The sequence below is a fragment of the Tiliqua scincoides genome, chromosome 4 (genome assembly GCF_035046505.1).
Source record: "Tiliqua scincoides isolate rTilSci1 chromosome 4, rTilSci1.hap2, whole genome shotgun sequence".
NCBI lineage: Eukaryota > Metazoa > Chordata > Lepidosauria > Squamata > Scincidae > Tiliqua > Tiliqua scincoides.
In genome coordinates this window covers 198,786,261-198,804,768 of record NC_089824.1, presented here as the reverse complement: position 1 = coordinate 198,804,768, position 18,508 = coordinate 198,786,261, and the positions used below count along the sequence as shown (strand labels likewise).

Genomic DNA, 18,508 nt, shown 5'->3' with positions numbered 1-18,508 from the left:
AATTTTTAACAGTCCTAGGCTGCAATTTTTCTCACACTTACCCAGGAGTAAGTCCCATTTACTAACATTGTTAAAATAATATACTTAGTAGCTTGTTAAAAGTACAAGTCTGTAACATTTCCCCAAATGTAGTCACATACCATGGTAGCATCAAGTCTAACATATTAAAAATAACATTGAAAATAATGGGAACCCACCTGAAATTGGCTCACGACCCACCTAGTGGGCCCCAACCCACAGTTTGAGAAACACTGCTCTACCCTGTTGTGGAAGGAGTGTGTTTCTGACTTTGTGACAATTCGCTCTGTTTGTAGCTAGGTATGAAAAGTATGTACAGTTGGCACTTGTCTTAGGAGCATTTGACTTGTGTGAATTCAGCTTTATGCAGTTGGCAAACCCAAAGCAAACAACCTAGAGAAGAACAACAAGTTTAAATAGTTCAGGTGATTCTTCTTGCCGTTCTACTCACTAAATACATCTCTGAAACTGGGTTCCCTCAGTTCCCATCTGTGTCTCATAATTTTTTAAGAGACAGTATGTATTTCCCAGATAGAAGGGATTTTCAAGGCATTTCCAGTACAGGTGGTATCCAATCATCTATGCCCAATCAGCACTGTTGAACCCTGACCAGTATCTGTTGAGCCCTGACCAGGCCAGCTCTGAACCTCTGATAATCCATGGGTTTCTTTATCCACAGGGGTTCCAGGAACTGCTGTATACACAATTTTAGTTTTACGCATTGATGGGGGGGGGGGGGTTCGACTGTAAGTAGAACCAGGATGTAAGTATGAGCCAGAATGGTGTAATGGTTCAAGAGTTGGACATGGATCTTGAGATGGCTAACCTGCCATGAAGCTTTCAGGGTAACTTTGGGCCGGTCACTGTCTCTCATCCTTACCTACCTCACAGGGTTGTTGTGAGGGCAAAAGGAAGGGAGGAACCTTGAGCACCTTGGAGGAAAGGTGATATAAAAATGTGATAAATAAATAAATAGAACCATTAAAAACAGGCATGCATGCTTAGCAGCTGTTTGATGTTTCCTGCATTCTGTGAATTGGGCAGCTGCAGCCAAACACCTTTTCATGAGTAATAAAGGCAAGGAACCATTTGTTTTTATTCTCTAGAAAATCTGTTGGTGTTCATTCATTGGTCTATAGTGCTAATGACCCAACAGAACTATTGGCTCTGCCCTGGTTCTGGGATTGGTTCCATGCTGCAGCTACTTTTTTCCTGTTTCATACATTATTGTTCATAGCTGTTGGAGATGCCTCAGGTTGTAGGGATGGAGTTCAGTTACCTTTCCCGGCCATCCATAGACCTTGTTTATACCTAGATCAACTTTGCTCAAATTACTGGGCAGGTCAGCTCTCTCTGGACCAGCTGTCTTAAGGTTGTCAGCCCTATCTGCAGCACATGTGCTCAGTGGCAAGCCAGATTTGGCTCTCCTGTTTCCATCTGCAGTGTGCAACACCCCCACAGAATTGTTCTCAAAGTGGACTGTAAAAACCAAGACAGACATGCGAGTACCATCAGAAGTAGCTTACAAAGGTAGTTTGGGGAGTGATGATGGGGTCAGGAGGCTGGACGGCTTTGGTTAGAGAAGTGAAGGCCTTGCTTCACAGGCAGAGATTTCTGCTGCATCACAGAGGCTAGCAAATTTATTTTTAAACATAACAGTCTCTTAAGCGGCCTCTAACAGATCAAAAGTGACAGACAGAACTGTTACATTTTAAGATTTGAAGTTTGGCTGTCAGCCAGTTGTTTGTTCTGCCATGCTCCCATTTGATATTTATTGTCTGCCTGTGTTTGCCTCTCTGATCTTCCCTGGCAGTGGAGGACCTTCCTTAAGCTGCAAGTGATGCTTAGTGATCTCAAACAGCACCTCTTTACTGCTAGATTTGTAGCTTTGCACAGGGTGGGGCGGTCAAATTTAAACTGAGGCAATGATGTTTCTACTACAGGTGATCAACCGGCAAAGATTGCTTGCTTTGAAAGGTTTATTTTGCCACTTTTGTAAGTAGGAAGGAGTGCCCTGGCTTGAATGACAGGAGAGGATTCCTCTGTGTGCCAGGTAAGTATGCAAGATACTGCTTTTGTATTTCTGCAACATCACTAGTCTGATGTTGCTGAAATTCTTACTTCCAGGTTGGAATATAAATTTGTCCTGTCTATAATGTTTGAGTGAAAACTGAGTGTTAGAAGTTCTTTCCGAGCACTCAGATTATAACCTGATTAGTGCCTATCGAGCAGTCTTCACATTATAGCTTTTTGGGTGCCAGGTGTCATGAAAATATAATTCTCTAGAGCAGTGTTTTTCAGAGTGTGCTCCTAGGTCTCCCTGAGACCCCTTCAGGGGCTCCATTAGCACACCATAAGTGACCGCTATCTGCTCAGCACTGTTCCTCTCCACAAATGCTTTGGTGTTCTAGGGCTCCCTGAGACTCCACACATGTGCTGATGGATCTCCCTGAGACTTCGTTTAGGGGTGTAAAGGGCTCCGGAGACCAAAAAGTTTTAGAACCTCAGCTCTAGATCAGTGAGTTCACACTCGATCCACACAATCCTAGAATCTCCATATCCTAAGGTTCCTTACGCATGGGATTCAACCGAGCTGAAGGAGGTTTCCTCATTCTTACTGCAGGCCATTCAGCACCTCTCCTTGCCATATGTCTGATTTTGTAAGCATGTACACACACAATCTTTTGCCTGCCTGTAATTATTGCAGCTCTACACCAGTTTAGAGAGGCTTAACGGACTTGGCTTAGTATTAGAGCTGCACAATATCATTCAGGACTGTTTCCTTCCCCACCTTCCTTTCCCTTTCTCCCAGCTTAAGGGGGAGTTTAGGGAGAAAAAGCAATAACGAAGTAAACAATAGGCAGGGTATTTCATTCACTGTGTTGTCATCTTTAAAACCCCATAAGCTGATGGTTAAAAATTGTCAAGCAACTCTTTCAGCTGTCCTGACTTTCATCATGTTCAGAGTAAAACAGCCTGGCCCTAAGTATCCATTCCTGTCTTGGGGCCAGGGGGAGGAGAGTTTTCATAAATGTACTTGTTGCACATGTTGAAAGTTGAGGTTTGTTTCTTGTAAGATGATACATTTGACTTCATTGCTGCTGCAGATGACAAAGAAGAGCCCATTGCCTGGACTCATTACATTCCAGGTGGGAGATGACAGTAGTGATGGTTAACAGAGGACAGAACTACCTTTTACATAACACCTTTAATTGCATACAATTCTCCCTTCTAGAGAGTTGCATCCCTCACCCCCAAAAGATAGGTGGGCCTGGAAGACTGCCATTTTTTAATCCCGCACTGATCTTTCAAAACCAACAAGTGCTTAAGGCACACAGATGATATTTTCCTTGTTCTTTCTTAATAGCTGTTCTGAAAACTTTTGGGTCTTCATCTGCTGCCCCCACCCATTTCCTCTGCTGGCTGCAACACATACTAGGGTTACTTGACTTGCTCTCACCTGACCTTTTGTATCTTGGCACTGGAAATGTAGTGGGTCTTTGGCAGAATGCTGTCAGAAGTGTGTGTGTGTGGAGGGAATCTTTTGTTAAAACACTGCCAGCTCCTGCCTCAATGTGGAACAGTTTGTTCTGCTAAAAGAATGAGCCAGTTCAGTGAGCAGACTCAGAGCTGTAAAACAGCATATTCAGGAAGCTGAAAAAAGAAATCGGCTATACTGAAACTGTCTTGAAGAGAGTCTGCAGGAAAGGGTGAAAAATTATATATTTAAACCTGGCATTTTTCTGCTTTGGATGGATTTTTGCACACATTCAGTCTTTTCAGCTTCGTGACATGGAGGTTATTACAAATAAATTATATATGGATTTAGAAATAAGTAAAGGGTCCTGCTGACCAGTTTTTAAAAAATGTATCCTTAAAACTTTCTGACTTAGGGTGCACCAGACTTCTCAGTCAAGCCATTGTGGCCCAAGAGACACAAAGTACAATTCAGGAATTGTCAATGCCTGCTGCTAATTTGCATGCTTGATTTGCATTTAAAATGTGACTAATTTGCATAGACATGGTGGATGCCAGCATTTGGTGATGAACATCTGCGTTTCGACTTGTGAAAATTTCTGGTATGAAGTTGCAAAATAGGTGCTTTTAAAGATAATAATAATATATAATATACAGTATTTATATACCGCCTTTCTTGGTCTTTATTCAAGACTTTATTCAAGGCGGTTTACACAGGCAGGCTTATTAAATCCACGCAGGGATTTTTACAAATTGAAAGAAGGTTCTCTCTTTCAAGAACCACCACGTTCAAGCTGTTACACTCCGATCTGGTTTAACATTCTGGCCTCCATCCTCCCACGCTCCGAGCAGATGGAACAGCTCAGCTGCAGCTTGCCAGCTGCTTCAAGGTCGCACGGTGCCGGTGGCCTCGAACTGGCGACCTTGTGGATGTTAATCTTCAGGCAAATGGAGGCTCTACCCTCTAGACCAGACCTCCTGCCCAGATGAGGGTGAATTAACCAAAATCTCTCAAATTTGCTAACATCCAACCTGAAAAGCTTCAGACAATTCTCTTATTTGATCTATATGTAAGCCTAGAGTAGCTCAACCTGTGACTGACCTCGATTATTTTTTAATATTGTTCTTCTTGACTGTTCTGAATCTTGAGGCTGGCCTTGTGACCAAAGAAATATTACCAGTACATTTAAAAACAAAAAGAGCTACTGAGAGAGGCCTGGGATACATGTTTATAAACCAAAGAGTGTTTTGTTAATCCAGATTTTGTAACCTTATCTCTAGTATATCTAGTATAGCTATATTGATTCAAAAGACAATAATTGATATAGCAAATGAGAGGTGAACATTGGTGTAAAGTTTTTGTTGATACTTGGCAAGAAGGCCAGGATCATGGCTTCTGATGGCAGAGAATTCCCACAAATTCTGGGTTTGTTGTTTCATGAACCATCTTGAGCTATGAGCTTCAGATTGCCCCCTATGTCAGCTGTCTTTAAGAAGAGGATACTTTTCAAAAGTACATGTTTTGAATTTGTAATAATTGGATATGGTGGAGGGAATGGAAGTAATAATATCTGTTAAAATTGGGAAGGGATGTGCTAGCCTGTTCTCATTAGCATTTTATAATGTGCATGGTTATTACCACTATGTAAATGTCCTTGACATACAATAAGCAGCATCTTACAAGGGCACTTGAGTGTTAGGTTTTCTGTGTATCACCTGTGGAAGTTCATAGGATTGGGAGTTGTGCAGAGCAAAGTTTTTCTGTTGATAACCACAACGCATCTTGATTCTGAAAGCCTGTCTAAATAGAACTTTTTCCAACTGGGATGCAATTTTTATATTCCTAATCGTATTTCAATTCAGCAGTTTCACTGGAACTCTTGCTCTCTGATGTCTGGGACGGATGATGATTTTTACCATCCAATCTTAAGGCACAGCTATCCCCAGAAGTTGGGGGGGGGGAACTGTGCAGCACAGCAGAAGTTTGAATGCTCTCAAATTGTATTTTATAAAAGGATGATTTAATGATAAAATCAGCTCAAAAGTTGACCTTGTTTGCAAAAGTTAATCGAGGTCATTGACTTCTAATAATAATAATAATAATAATAATAATAATAATAATAATAATAATAATAAACTTTATTTCTATCCCGCCCTTCTCCCTAAAGGGACCCAGGGCGGCTTACAACATATTAAAAACAGATTAAAACATAATTTAACAAACAGATAAAAACATATTAAAAACACAATTAACAGAAACCATAAAAACAGCAGTCAGATAAAAGTCAGAATAAAAAAGAGCATAAAACAGCAGTTCATGGAGGAATCAGGCCTGTAAAAAGCAACTAAAAGATGTGTAAAAGATGTTAAAAAGGCCATGAAGTCAGAAGGCTTGTTTAAACAGCAAGGTGTTCAGGCCTTGCCGAAAAGTCTCAAGAGAGGGAGCCATTCTCAAGTCAAGGAAAACAAATATTTGTGTTTCATGGCCGAATATACTGTACCAAAGAGCTAAAGGAACAAAATACATAACTGGGAAGGCCATTTCTCAGTGACAGAGTACCTTCTTTGTGTTTGGGAGGCCCCAGTTTCAATCTCTGGCAGTTCCAGTTAAAAATTGGGTAGTAGGTGATGGAAATGATGTTGTACCTTAGACCCAACTTAAGTTTAGTCAGAGTACTGGACTTGGATGGATTGATAATTTGACTTGATGCAAGGCAGTATCATATGTTTGTCTTTTGGTTCTGTGAAATTGATCTGGACAAAAATGGCTCTATTCACTCTGGTTTGGAAAATAATGTGATTATTCACTCCACTGGTTGTCTTTCCCCTTAATTGTTTGTCTAATCGTTTTGAAAGCCATGCAAAAGCTACGAAGCACAATTGAATGATAGGAATAAAAGAGGCATTGTTGATGCCAATGCAAACTGTGTGGTGCTGTTTTACAGCTTGGAATTATTGCCATTTCAGTGTTTGTATAAAACCACCTAAGATGGGAGCACTGTTTTTAACAAAAGAAAAGGGGGAAAATCTCTTCACTTGTTTTGGGTATTGTTCCTTGATTTCAGCTTTTTCCCCAAGTTCTTACAGACTTCCCATACTTTTCTCCCGTAGTCCTTTACTGAAACTTGTAACCTGTGCCAGTATTACCATTCCTGTGTTACAGATAATAATAATAATAATAATATACAGTATTTATATACCGCCTTTCTTGGTCTTTATTCAAGACTTTATTCAAGGCGGTTTACATAGGCAGGCTTATTAAATCCACGCAGGGATTTTTACAAATTGAAAGAAGGTTCTCTCTTTCAAGAACCACCACATTCGAGCTGTTACACTCCGATCTGGTTTAACATTCTGGCCTCCATCCTCCCACGCTCCAAGCAGATGGAACAGCTCAGCTGCAGCTTGTCAGCTGCTTCAAGGTCGCACGGTGCCGGTGGCCTCGAACTTGCGACCTTGTGGATGTTAATCTTCAGGCAAATGGAGACTCTACCCTCTAGACCAGACCTCCTGCCATCTTCAGATGGAGAACTGAAGCAGAGAAGTGCTTAAAGTTGTCTTGTCAGAGCTGAGATTTGAACCAGAAGCTTTCCATTTCATCATCATTAAGCACACGCACACTAACTCCTCTAAATAGCTTATTAATTTATACCAGGGGTATAAATATATATCATTGCATCCTGTTTAAGGTGGCTTATAGTCCAATAACATGATCACCCACTGGTTAAAAATTGCATAACAGTCATAGCAGAATAAGACATATTCTAGCAGACCTTTTTTAAAAGGTTACCGAAACAATATTTTAATTGCTCTTCTGAATGCGATGACAGCATTCAGGAGACATGCATTATAGAAGAAATTGCAGAATTCTTGTTCGGTTGTTTCTTCTTAATCAGAGGGTTAAGAACTGCTCCAATGTGATTTGATCAGTAGTGTCTTCCTCCTTCATAAAGAAACAACATCAGACAGGTTAAGTCTTGGATGAATAGGATCAAGAATACTTAACACTAGACTCGGCCTTAGGGCAGATTGACCAATTTGGCCATATTCAGTCCGCACCTGGAGGGACCCCCACATTGGGGCAGTAAGCAGAGCATCCGCAGCTGCAACTGGCACCTTGCTCTGTAGCTCTGCCATGGAAACTTCCATACTGAGGCATTGTGAGGAAAGTGCAGCAAGTGGAGCTTCGCTGCTGGATGACCCTCCTTCCTACCCACCCCCGGGTCCAATTGGCTTGAAATTGCCCCATCCTCTCCAGAAGCAGTTGGTGGTGACACCGCTGCTGGGTGCCTTGCCGCTGCCGCTCATCCTGGTGAGCCGGTTGTCCTCCCACCCCCCAAAATATCATGCATTAGACCCCACAGGAGCTGGCCTTCTTAACACAATTCTTTCAGTGAGTTAGATGGAAACTTTGCTGTAGGGCTTACATGCGATCTTCTCTGTTTCATTCTGTAGAATATAGTTCTTGGCATAGTTCATTCCAGGATCCCCACAGATACTGATTTCCACAGTTAATTAAATCCATTGAAAGCCCTCAGGACCTCCTGGACATGATCAGAAGGCACTCCCATTTGCATCTGGAATGTCATGTGAGGCCCTCTGGCACAGGTCAGCACCTTCCCTGAGTCAAATCCTCAAGTGCTGAACTTGCAGATAAGGAGGGACCACTGTATGCTATCTCCCTGCCTCTGATACATGGCTTAATGTTTAATTAGTAAACAGTTCATGTGAACTGAACGAATGTTTGAAAGTTATGTTTTTTTAAGTGCCCCTACAAATTGCTTCATCAAGAAGATATTTAATAGTGCTTCTGAGTACGTAAGGTATTTCACATGTATTATGTTGATAATCTCCTTAAAACATCCCTGGAAGTGGTTGTATTCCCGTATTGCTACTGGACAGCTGAGGTTCAGAGAGAGTGGCTTGCTGAATGCCACCTTGTGAGTTTGTGACTGAGATAAGATTTAAACTGGAGACCTCTTCATTAGCAGCTTCATCTCTTAGCCACTATGCCACACCAGCTCAGATTTTTTTTTTTTTTGTTTTAAAGAAATGGTAAAGGTGACCTTAGCTGCATTAAAACACTGTGATGCTTGCCAACCCTGGAACATAAGAACAGCCCCACTGGATCAGGCCATAGGCCCATCTAGTCCAGCTTCCTGTATCTCACAGCAGCCCCACCAAATGCCCCAGGGAGCAGACCTGAGACCTGCATCCTGGTGCCCTCCCTTGCATCTGACATAGCCCATTTCTAAAATCAGGAGGTTGCACATACACATTATGGCTTGTAACCCGTAATGGATTTTTCTTCCAGAAACTTGTCCAATCCCCTTTTAAAGGCATCCGGGCCAGATGCTGTCACCACATCCTGTGGCAAAGAGTTCCACAGACCAGCCACACGCTGAGTAAAGAAATATTTTCTTTTGTCTGTCCTAACCCTCCCAACACTCAATTTTAGTGGATGTCCCCTGGTTCTGGTATTATGTGAGAGTGTAAAGAGCATCTCTCTATCCACTTTATCGTTCCCATGCATAATTTTGTATGTCTCAATCATGTCCCCCCTCAGGTGTCTCTTTTCTAGGCTGCAGAGGCCCAAACACTGTAGCCTTTCCTCATAAGGAAGGTGCCCCAGCCCAGCAATCATCTTAGTTGCTCTCTTTTGCACCTTTTCCATTTCCACTATGTCCTTTTTGAGATGCGGTGACCAGAACTGGACACAATACTCCAGGTGTGGCCTTACCATCGATTTGTACAACGGCATTATAATACTAGCCGTTTTGTTCTCAATACCTTTCCTAATGATCCCAAGCATAGAATTGGCCTTCTTCACTGCCGCCACACATTGGGTCGACACTTTCATCGACCTGTCCACCACCACCCCAAGATCTCTCTCCTGATCTGTCACAGACGGCTCAGAACCCATTAGCCTATATGTGAAGTTTTGATTTTTTGCCCCAATGTGCATGACTTTACACTTACTGACATTGAAGCGCATCTGCCATTTTGCTGCCCATTCTGCCAGTCTGGAGAGATCCTTCTGGAGCTCCTCACAATCACTTCTGTTCTTCATCACTCGGAAAAGTTTGGTGTTGTCTGCAAACTTAGCCACCTCACTGCTCAACCCTGTCTCCAGGTCATTTATGAACAGGTTGAAAAGCACTGGTCCCAGGACAGATCCTTGGGGCGCACTGCTTTTCACCTCTCTCCATTGTGAAAATTGCCCATTGACACCCACTCTCTGTTTCCTGGTCTTCAACCAGGTCTCAATCCATGAGAGGACCTGCCCTCTATTTCCCTGACTGTAGAGTTTTTTCAGTAGCCTTTGGTGAGGGACCATGTCGAACGCCTTCTGAAAGTCCAGATGTATAATGTCCATGGGTTCTCCCGCATCCACACTTGCAGTGGATCCTCTTGCAGCATCCACTGTTGCAGGACAGTATTGATTAATCCTTGCATTATAACCTGGTTTTGGTTGGATTTGCCAGGTGTAATCTGTACACAGGAGGCATTCAGGCTCAGATGATAATAGGATCTTGAGGAAGCTGTGAAACATCTAGTATGCAGCTAGCATGGCTGTGGTGGCCACATTAGTACTGTACATCCATGCTCTGGGATTAAGTGTGCACATGGTATCCACAGGCAGAGGCTTAATCATGGTTTAAAAAAGTGCACCCGTCCCTTTGCCTTTTAAAAACTCTTTTCCCAGTAGTGTAGACAAATGGTGTTGAAAGGATGTTAAGGGAAAACTAATCTGTTTTAAGTGATCTTAAGAATCTGCACTTGGTTATGGCGCACGTTCTGTCTTGGTTGCTAAGCAAGGCTTAGGAAAAGGTCAGTCTCTTAATCTTCTATTTGGGGGCTTTGGCATTGGCGAGACCAAATGTTTTGTATTATCAACCCAACCTCATTAATTCCATGAAACATTTAGAAACACCCAGCCAAGCTGAAAAGAATTGGAGCACTTGTACCCAGCAGTGTTTATTTGAAACTTGGCTATAATCATCATGTGTACATTGTGTCTTAATTGCAATATATATTTACTCTATAAAGAGGTGCCTTCCTTAATGAATAAGCTGCTCCTGTGTGCTTGAAGCCCTAGTATGATAGCTTGGACAACACCAGCTGTAAGGTGGTTGTGAACCCTGCATGCCGGAGAGTGAGTCTAGGTGAAAAATAAGATGCTTTAAAATAAATGGTAAGATTTAAACTGATCTTTAAAGCTAAATTTATGCTAAGTTCTAGAATGCAAAGTTTATCACAAGCTATAACTCAGAGGCACAGGATCACTTCTGTGAGTCATTCTTGTTTGTGGGGATGTATTTCCCAAACTTATATGACTTTCAGGATCAGCTTCTAAGTTAGTTGTTTGTACTGTCATTCGGACAATACACCCATTTATTTTAAAACACAGTGGCTAAGAGTAAGCTGCAAATTGGAACATCTCTGCTTTGAACCTCACCCCTGCCACAAACTCACTGGATGACTTGAGGTGAGCCATGCCCACCTACCTCTCCCAACTGCGGTCTGAGGATCACATTACTTATCCTTGCAACTCTATAAATATGCATAAAGATGGATAGACATGGAGTACTTTGCCCACTCAGGAAGAGCCATGCAGTTGTGAACTACTGTTTCATTGCTGCATGTGAACCTCCCTGATCACCTTGAAATTAAAACATTGGTTTTCCTCTTCTGTGTCTTATCAAATTAAGATAATTTGTATTACTTTCTGCCAACCCATTCATTTACCACATTGCCCTGTCCATTCTGTCATACAGTTGCTGATGTGAAGCACACATCAGAATATCATATTTGTGCACTGAAACGAACTGGTTCACAGGTCCATTTAACTGAGTAGGACTGGAGTAACCATATTCTCTAATGCTGGATTATCAGCTTTGGGAGAAAAAGCTACCTTTCCAATATACAGAAATGTACTCACTGAGCCTCTGGCTCAGACTTATTTACTGCTTTGCTTTTCAGCAGAAAAGTTATTTAAACTTAAACAAATATCTCCATCGGTACCTAATGCGGACCCCATCTCTTCAAATTACCTGCCTTGCAAACTGTTGTAATTGAAAGACATTATGCACTTTAAAAAAGCCTTTTAAAAATATAAACAAAATGGTTTCCACCAGCTGATCATAATTTATTTCTATCAACAGGAAATGCAGGTAGGTCCTTTGTATCTGCAGGGATCTGTTCCCAGACCCCCCCCCCCACAGATTCCGAAATTTATGGATAATCAAATCCATGATTTTCTTTCCACCTGGGCTCTGAACGCGATCGTAACCTTGCTCCAGCCACGTCTGGGAGATCTTCAGAGCCTTGGAGAGGCTGTGCGCCACTGTGTGCTACCTCTCCAAGGCTCAGAATGCTGCCCGAAGTCTTTCACTGAAAACCAGAAGTTGCTTCTAAAGCCTTGGGGCATTCTGAGCCTTGGGGAGGCTGCACGCAATGGCACACAACCTCTCTGAGGCTCAGAAGATCTCCCAGACGTGGCCAGAGTGAGGTTCCGGTCATGTCTGGGAGATCTGGGGAGGGGCACGCAGGAGGTCCAGCATCTGCAGTAAGGCAAATCAGCGGATGCTGCATCCATAGATAGAGGCCCCACCTGTAGTACTTTGTGGTTAAATGTCAACTGTTGACATACTGAGGCTATTTAGATAAATTCCAAATCAAGTCACTGGGGTCAGGGGTGGAACTGCTTAACCCCAATTACTTTTTAGTGAAATTTTTGAATTTAAAAAAAAAAAGGAAAGGAAAAAAGGAGAAAAAGTTTAAATTGCTTCCAAGTAGTTGTAATTCTCCTGTTGTAGGAGACTGCACAAAGTATATTGCGAGACAGGTTGGGGGAGGTAGTTCTTATGAATTTGTACCCTTAAGTTGCTGTTGGAGGGGGTACAGCCACTGTTGTTTCGTTGGGGGGGGTACAGCCATTGCTCACTGATCGTGCACACGCTTTGCACACAGAAGCTCCCAGATTTGATCCATGATGTCCCTCATTCAAAGGATTGCAGATAGTTGGGAAGACAACCCCCCCCCCTGCCTGAGACTCTGTAGCAGACAGTGCTGAGATAGATGGACCAATGGCCTGACACAGGACACGGCAGGTTCATATTATCATGTTCAAGTGAACCACGCATGCATTTAAAAAGAGGTCAGCCTGTGAAACAAGCAGTGTTGCTTTTAGTCCGAGTTCCTTTACAACTGTGCAAGTATCCGAGCTCTGTCTGCCTGGTAATCGAAAACATCCTGTTAAGATTGGGTCGCTCGGTACACAACTCAAGTTGCAGATGCAGTGTCTGCGCCAGACTTCTGCATGTGCTTATGTAACTGTTCTAGGGGGAAAAATGTACAAACAGTCCCTTCGATTACATTTTGTCTCGTGTGTTGTCACTGTGCTTAAATTCAAGCTAACTTTATGCTGAGAGGGCCAAGCAAATATTAACTCTGAGGATAAGGTCAGGCTGTTCCAAATGAATGTGGACCATTTTAGTTGTTTAACCATATCAAAACTGAGCTTTAACTGCAGTTTGACAAATGGTACGTTCATCATTGCTACAAGTATTAATCCACTGAGATCCAGCCTTCCAGAAAGTGCTAATGAGCTCAAGGAATGTTCAATCAAACAGGATCTTCAATTTAGCAGATACACTGCTAAAGACCTTAATGTACTTTCATTTCTGTAGTGCTTGAGGTATGAAGCCCTTTAAGTGCCTCATGGAAGCTTCTTTGCAGTGAATAGTTACTGTGTAACTAGGGCATTTTAATGACCCAACCATAAAGGTAGGGCTGATTACACGGGTTCTGACCATGGAATTGTCATTCTGTAGAAAAGGTGAGTTCTAGTTTCATGGTAAAGGCCATGAAGGCAGCGCCCAAACATACAAGTTATTTTTAGTCCTAGATTAGCAACATCCAATCTCCAGTTGTAGCAGACCTCAGGAGAGAGACGTGCTGAGACCTTGTAGCTGCAGTAAGAGAAGGCGATATGGGGCTAGATGGACCAGGTTTTGAGTTGTTCTGAGGCAGCTTTGTATGTTTTTATATCCTGACTGAGTGGGAACAGCTCCCACTCAGGGAGCTTCAAAGGGCCTTCAAAGCTGGGTTAAAGTGAGGAAGAACAAATGTTTGGAACCTTTGAAAGCTGGGGCAATATCCTGCATTTTCATTGGTGGGGACTGAGGCAGCAGGTGTAAGACCTTGCTCTTCCTGTCCCAGGTTTCCTCTTTCTATCACAAGGAAGATAGGAAGAGCCAAGAATAATGCGAAGAACCCTTTTGGACTTCACTGAGGAGGGTGGAAATTGTATTATGTCCTCTTGCTCTTGACTTATTCCTACATGTGTTATCTAATACCATACTTTTGTGTTGACGTGAATACAAGAGTCCTAGATAAATTTGCCTAAGGATGCCCTTTGACTTTCAACTGATTATTTTACTCCAATATCCAGCCTCTCTACACTTACCTCCCTCTCTTGTAAATCCATCCTGAAGCATCTCTTCACCCCCATGACTGAGATTCCCATGAGTTGACTTTTGCTCCTTCTTCAAAAAGCCTTAATATTACCTACTAACTTGTCCTGCTGTGCTGAACTGAGCAAAAAATGGTAGATCTGCAGAACAAGAATTGTTTCTCTTCTCCTCTTCAAAAAGAAAATAACATGTAGTTGTCTCCAAATATTATCTGTATTGCCCCTGAAATATCAGTTTCTGAAGTGGTTTCTGGTTCTGGGGCGAGTAGGCTCTTCCCTAAGTACACATTTGCTTATATAGTACATGGCTTTGCATATTTATGTCTCAGCGGTTCAGATACCTTCATATAAGATCTAGTTCACTTTTTCAGGTTGCAGGTGTATCAGGTATGCTTTGTTGTTTTTTGTGGTTACCTATCTTGTGTCAAATGAGTTTGGGTGTATTTAAACAGAGAAAAGATGAATGCAGAAACTGCGGTCTCTCCATACTGTGCAATTCCTGCCATGCCAAGTGTCCTTAGATTATCACTGTACTTGGGTATGGGGGGCCCAGCTCATTCTTGCTCTCTCCCTCACCCCAGCCATGTGTTCATTTATGCAGATTTGATAGCACATGAACAGGGTTCGTATTCTCTTTGGCAACAATTGTGTGACATATGTGCAATAAATAACTGTGTAGTGAAAGACATGTTGGTTATGCAGATGTAAACCTGTAGCGTAACTTTTCTTAATATTCCTCTTTTGTTTGTTTCCGCAGATTAAATGGCAAACTTAAAAGCTTGTCTCAACACTTGACGCACATTTTTCTGAACATCATGGATTTGCTGGAATTTCACCTGCAAAGCATTTTTAAAAAGTAAAGCTTGTCTGGTAAACTCTGATCTTCTTTGTTGGTTCCAATAATGGCCAGCAAAAGGAAATCCACAACTCCTTGTATGATACCTCCAAAAACGGTAGCGCTACAGCAGTCACAGTCGGCCTCTGGTGGAGTTGACCATGAAGGACCTCAGCTGTCTGGTGCCCCGGCCACTTTGCCTGTTGTTGATATTGTTGTTGGTAGTAATCCCAACAGTGGTACATTGTCCAATGGGCATAGTGGTATTGTAGATGGTGATATTTACAGATGTACATATTGCAATTTTGGCTCCCAAGATGTTAATCTATTCCTTGGGCACTTGAATTCTGAGCACACAGACTTCAGCAAGGACCCCTCCTTTGTATGTGTGCAGTGCAGTTTCCTGGTAAAGAGCCACAAAGAGCTTTCTTGTCACAATGCAGAGCACCATGTTGGGGAAACCAGTTTAATATGGAATGTTGTGAAGCAAGGCAGTCACACAATTGTGGAGCAAACTAATGGAGGTACCACCACCACCACTGCTACCACCAGGCAAGAACTTCTGGCGAATGTCTCTGAGGAAGGGCAAGACAGTCAAGCTGAAATTATCATTACCAAAACACCCATTATGAAGATAATGAAAACAAAACCTGAAGTAAAAAAAATCCACATGCTGAAAGAAAGTGTATCTAGTAAACTAGTCAATAATCTGGAGACCAAAGCTGGTGAGCAGTCATTCACCAATGGACCGGTGCCGGTGAGTCAGTCAACAAACAGCATAGTCAAATCAGCGCATGTTGTCAATGGCTCTATAATAGGAAATGTTCCTATTTTGCAGGCAGGCATTACCCAACTTGTGCAACTGCAGCAACAACCACAAATTCACCAGCAACTGCCCACATCAAAATCTCTCCCTAAAGTAATGATTCCCTTGAGTAGTATCCCAACATATAATGCAGCAATGGACTCCAACAGTTTTCTGAAAAACTCTTTCCATAAATTCCCTTACCCCACCAAAGCTGAGCTTTGCTACTTGACTGTGGTGACCAAGTATCCAGAAGAGCAGCTGAAGATCTGGTTCACAGCCCAGCGGTTGAAACAGGGTATCAGCTGGTCACCTGAGGAGATAGAAGATGCACGAAAAAAAATGTTTAATACTGTGATTCAGTCTGTACCCCAACCCACCATTACAGTGTTGAATACGCCGCTAGTTACAAGCCCTAGTAATGTTCAGCATCTCATTCAGGCCAGTTTGCCTGGCCGTTCAGTTGGAAAACCTGAAGGAGCTAGTGGTGTGCTGGTTGGCCACCCAACGATAACAAATGGACTTCAAGAACCAGCCTCCTCTCTTGCAATAGCAGTAACCTCCATTCCAAAGACTCAGATAGCTAAACCACCAACCACTGTGTCACTTTCTAGTACTGCATCAACTGTGAAAGTGGTCAGTGCTGCCCAGTCACAGCTCACTGCTTGCCCAACTATATCTTCACAGGCATTCCTTGATCCTAATATTTACAAAAATAAGAAGTCTTATGAACAGCTCTCTGCACTAAAGAACAGCTTCTGTAAGAATCAGTTCCCTGGCCATGCTGAAGTTGAGAGGCTGACAAAAATTACAGGGCTTAGTACAAGAGATGTCCGGAAATGGTTTAGTGATAGGAGATACCATTGTAGAAATGTAAGGGGTGGCCGAGCTGTACATGCTGGGGATAACACCATCGTCATAGATTCAGTACCTGAGATTACCTTCACTTCGTCTCCCAAAACAATCACAGAGTTGACCTCTACATTAGCAGCAACACCTGTGACCCATACCCCAGTGCGCCGACAGTCCTGGCATCAGACCCCCGACTTCTCTGCTACAAAATATAAGGAAAGAGCTCCTGAACAGCTCAAAGCTTTGGAAAGTAGTTTTGCAGAAAATCCCTTTCCTCCCGATGAAGAAGTGGACCGTTTGAGGAGTGAAACCAAAATGACAAGGAGAGAGATTGACAGCTGGTTCTCGGAGCGAAGGAAGAGACAAGCAGTCAAAGAAGCAGAGCAGCAAGTAGATGATGATGAAGATGATGACTCTGTGGAAGAAGATTCCTCAGATGACTTGAGAGCTTCAAGTGAAAACGGCTCATTGGACATAGCCAGTAGCTCTCAAATGTCTGGCGAGCGCAAAGTGACTCCTATTAAAATCAATCTTAAGAACCTTAAAGTTACAGAGTCAAATGGCAAAAATGAGGTGCCAGGCTTCACGACAGAAGACCAGAAAGAAGGCTCTCCCAGCAGGCCTCCTGTGCCTCAGAAACCCAAACTCAGCTTTAAGAAGACTGCTCAGCAGAGGCATTTGCTCAAACAACTCTTTGTGCAGACCCAGCGGCCTACAAATGAACAATATGACGGAATATGTTCTCAGACAGGCCTTCCCAGGGCTGAAGTGATTCGCTGGTTTGGCGATAGCCGCTATGGTTTAAAAAATGGTAATTTGAGATGGTATGAGAACTACAAGCATGGTATCTTTCCTAAAGAGCTTGCCATTTCCAGTGAAGCTGACGGGACATCTTCCGTACAAAAGAACAAGACGTTTAGTGAAGACGACCCCCCAGGTTTGTGTGAGAAAACTCAGATGACAAACCCAAAGGTCAAGTTGTGGCTTGCTGAAAGGTTGGAGGAAGAAAACAGGGCAATATCGGACACCGGTAGTGAAGACCAGTCCTCAAGCATTGGCGAGCCACCCAACAGTCAAAAAGGGATGTACGATGCCTTTTCGGAAGTTTCTGAGAACAGTGAATCCTGGGAGCCTGGAGGTCAAGATGGCAGCTCAGAGCTTGGAGATGCAGAGAGCCACCCACCTGCCGTTCAGCTTGGTAAGCAATTTCGTGGCTTCCTGTTTCTGTTGAGTCTTTTGTGAAATAAGCTCAGTTCCACATTTTTTTTAAAAGCGCAGTCAACAAAATAATGAAAAATGTATGAACCAATGCATCTTTATTAATTTTGTTTAGTCTTTGGAAGTGAAACCAGGGAAGTGCTAATATAATCTGATGCTTTTCTCCTCAGTCTTGTTAATCTGGCTAGTGCCACTAAGTACAAAAAAAACCATTTCCTAGCTCCATGAGAGAGTCCAATGTCTTTTCTTCTACTAAGAGCATCCAAGATCCTAATTTTGGTAGATTCTGTATCTCGGCAACTTGTGTGGAAATATGCAGAGTGGTTCTTATGTCTGACTTACCCAGTCCTTTGCCACTGGCCATCCTCTTCATTCTACCCCATAATCATGTTTGTTGCAGGTCTGTATGTTCTGGTCGGAGCCTGAAAAATCATAAACATGTTATCTATGGCTTGATCATATAACTTTAACAAAAACAGAAAGATCCCTGACAGAGGAGTTTAAATTTCAGCAGAAAGGGAGATGAAAAAGGGGAGGTTGAATATGATCAGATACTTAACTGTGTACTTGGGTTTCACCTTGATATTGAGGGCTCTGCCAAAGCCACTATTGAAAAGGTGGTCTTTTTGTGGGTTTTGAGTAGGGATTTGAAAGAATGTAGAGAGGTGGCATCACACAGTTTGAAATGTAAGGGAGGCAAGGAAGGAGGATTGACTCATTAAAGAGAAGAGACACCTGTGCTACTGGAAGAGGAAAAGGTTGAGGAGCAAAGATCACTGGCAGGGATAAAACAAATTAAGGTTGGGAAGATAGTTGGACAAAGAGT

At 42.6% G+C, this 18,508-nt stretch overlaps 1 protein-coding gene across 1 annotated transcript in view; it reads left to right on the top strand.

Moving 5' to 3' along the window:
* Positions 1-18,508, top strand: part of ZHX3 (zinc fingers and homeoboxes 3) — a 60,902-nt gene that overhangs the window by 33,168 nt on the left and 9,226 nt on the right. Inside the window, exon 3 of the mRNA XM_066624049.1 lies at positions 14,730-17,662. Within this exon, the coding sequence (XP_066480146.1) occupies positions 14,875-17,662 (2,788 nt within the window). The 5' untranslated portion in view covers positions 14,730-14,874. The remainder of the gene's footprint in view (positions 1-14,729; positions 17,663-18,508) is intronic.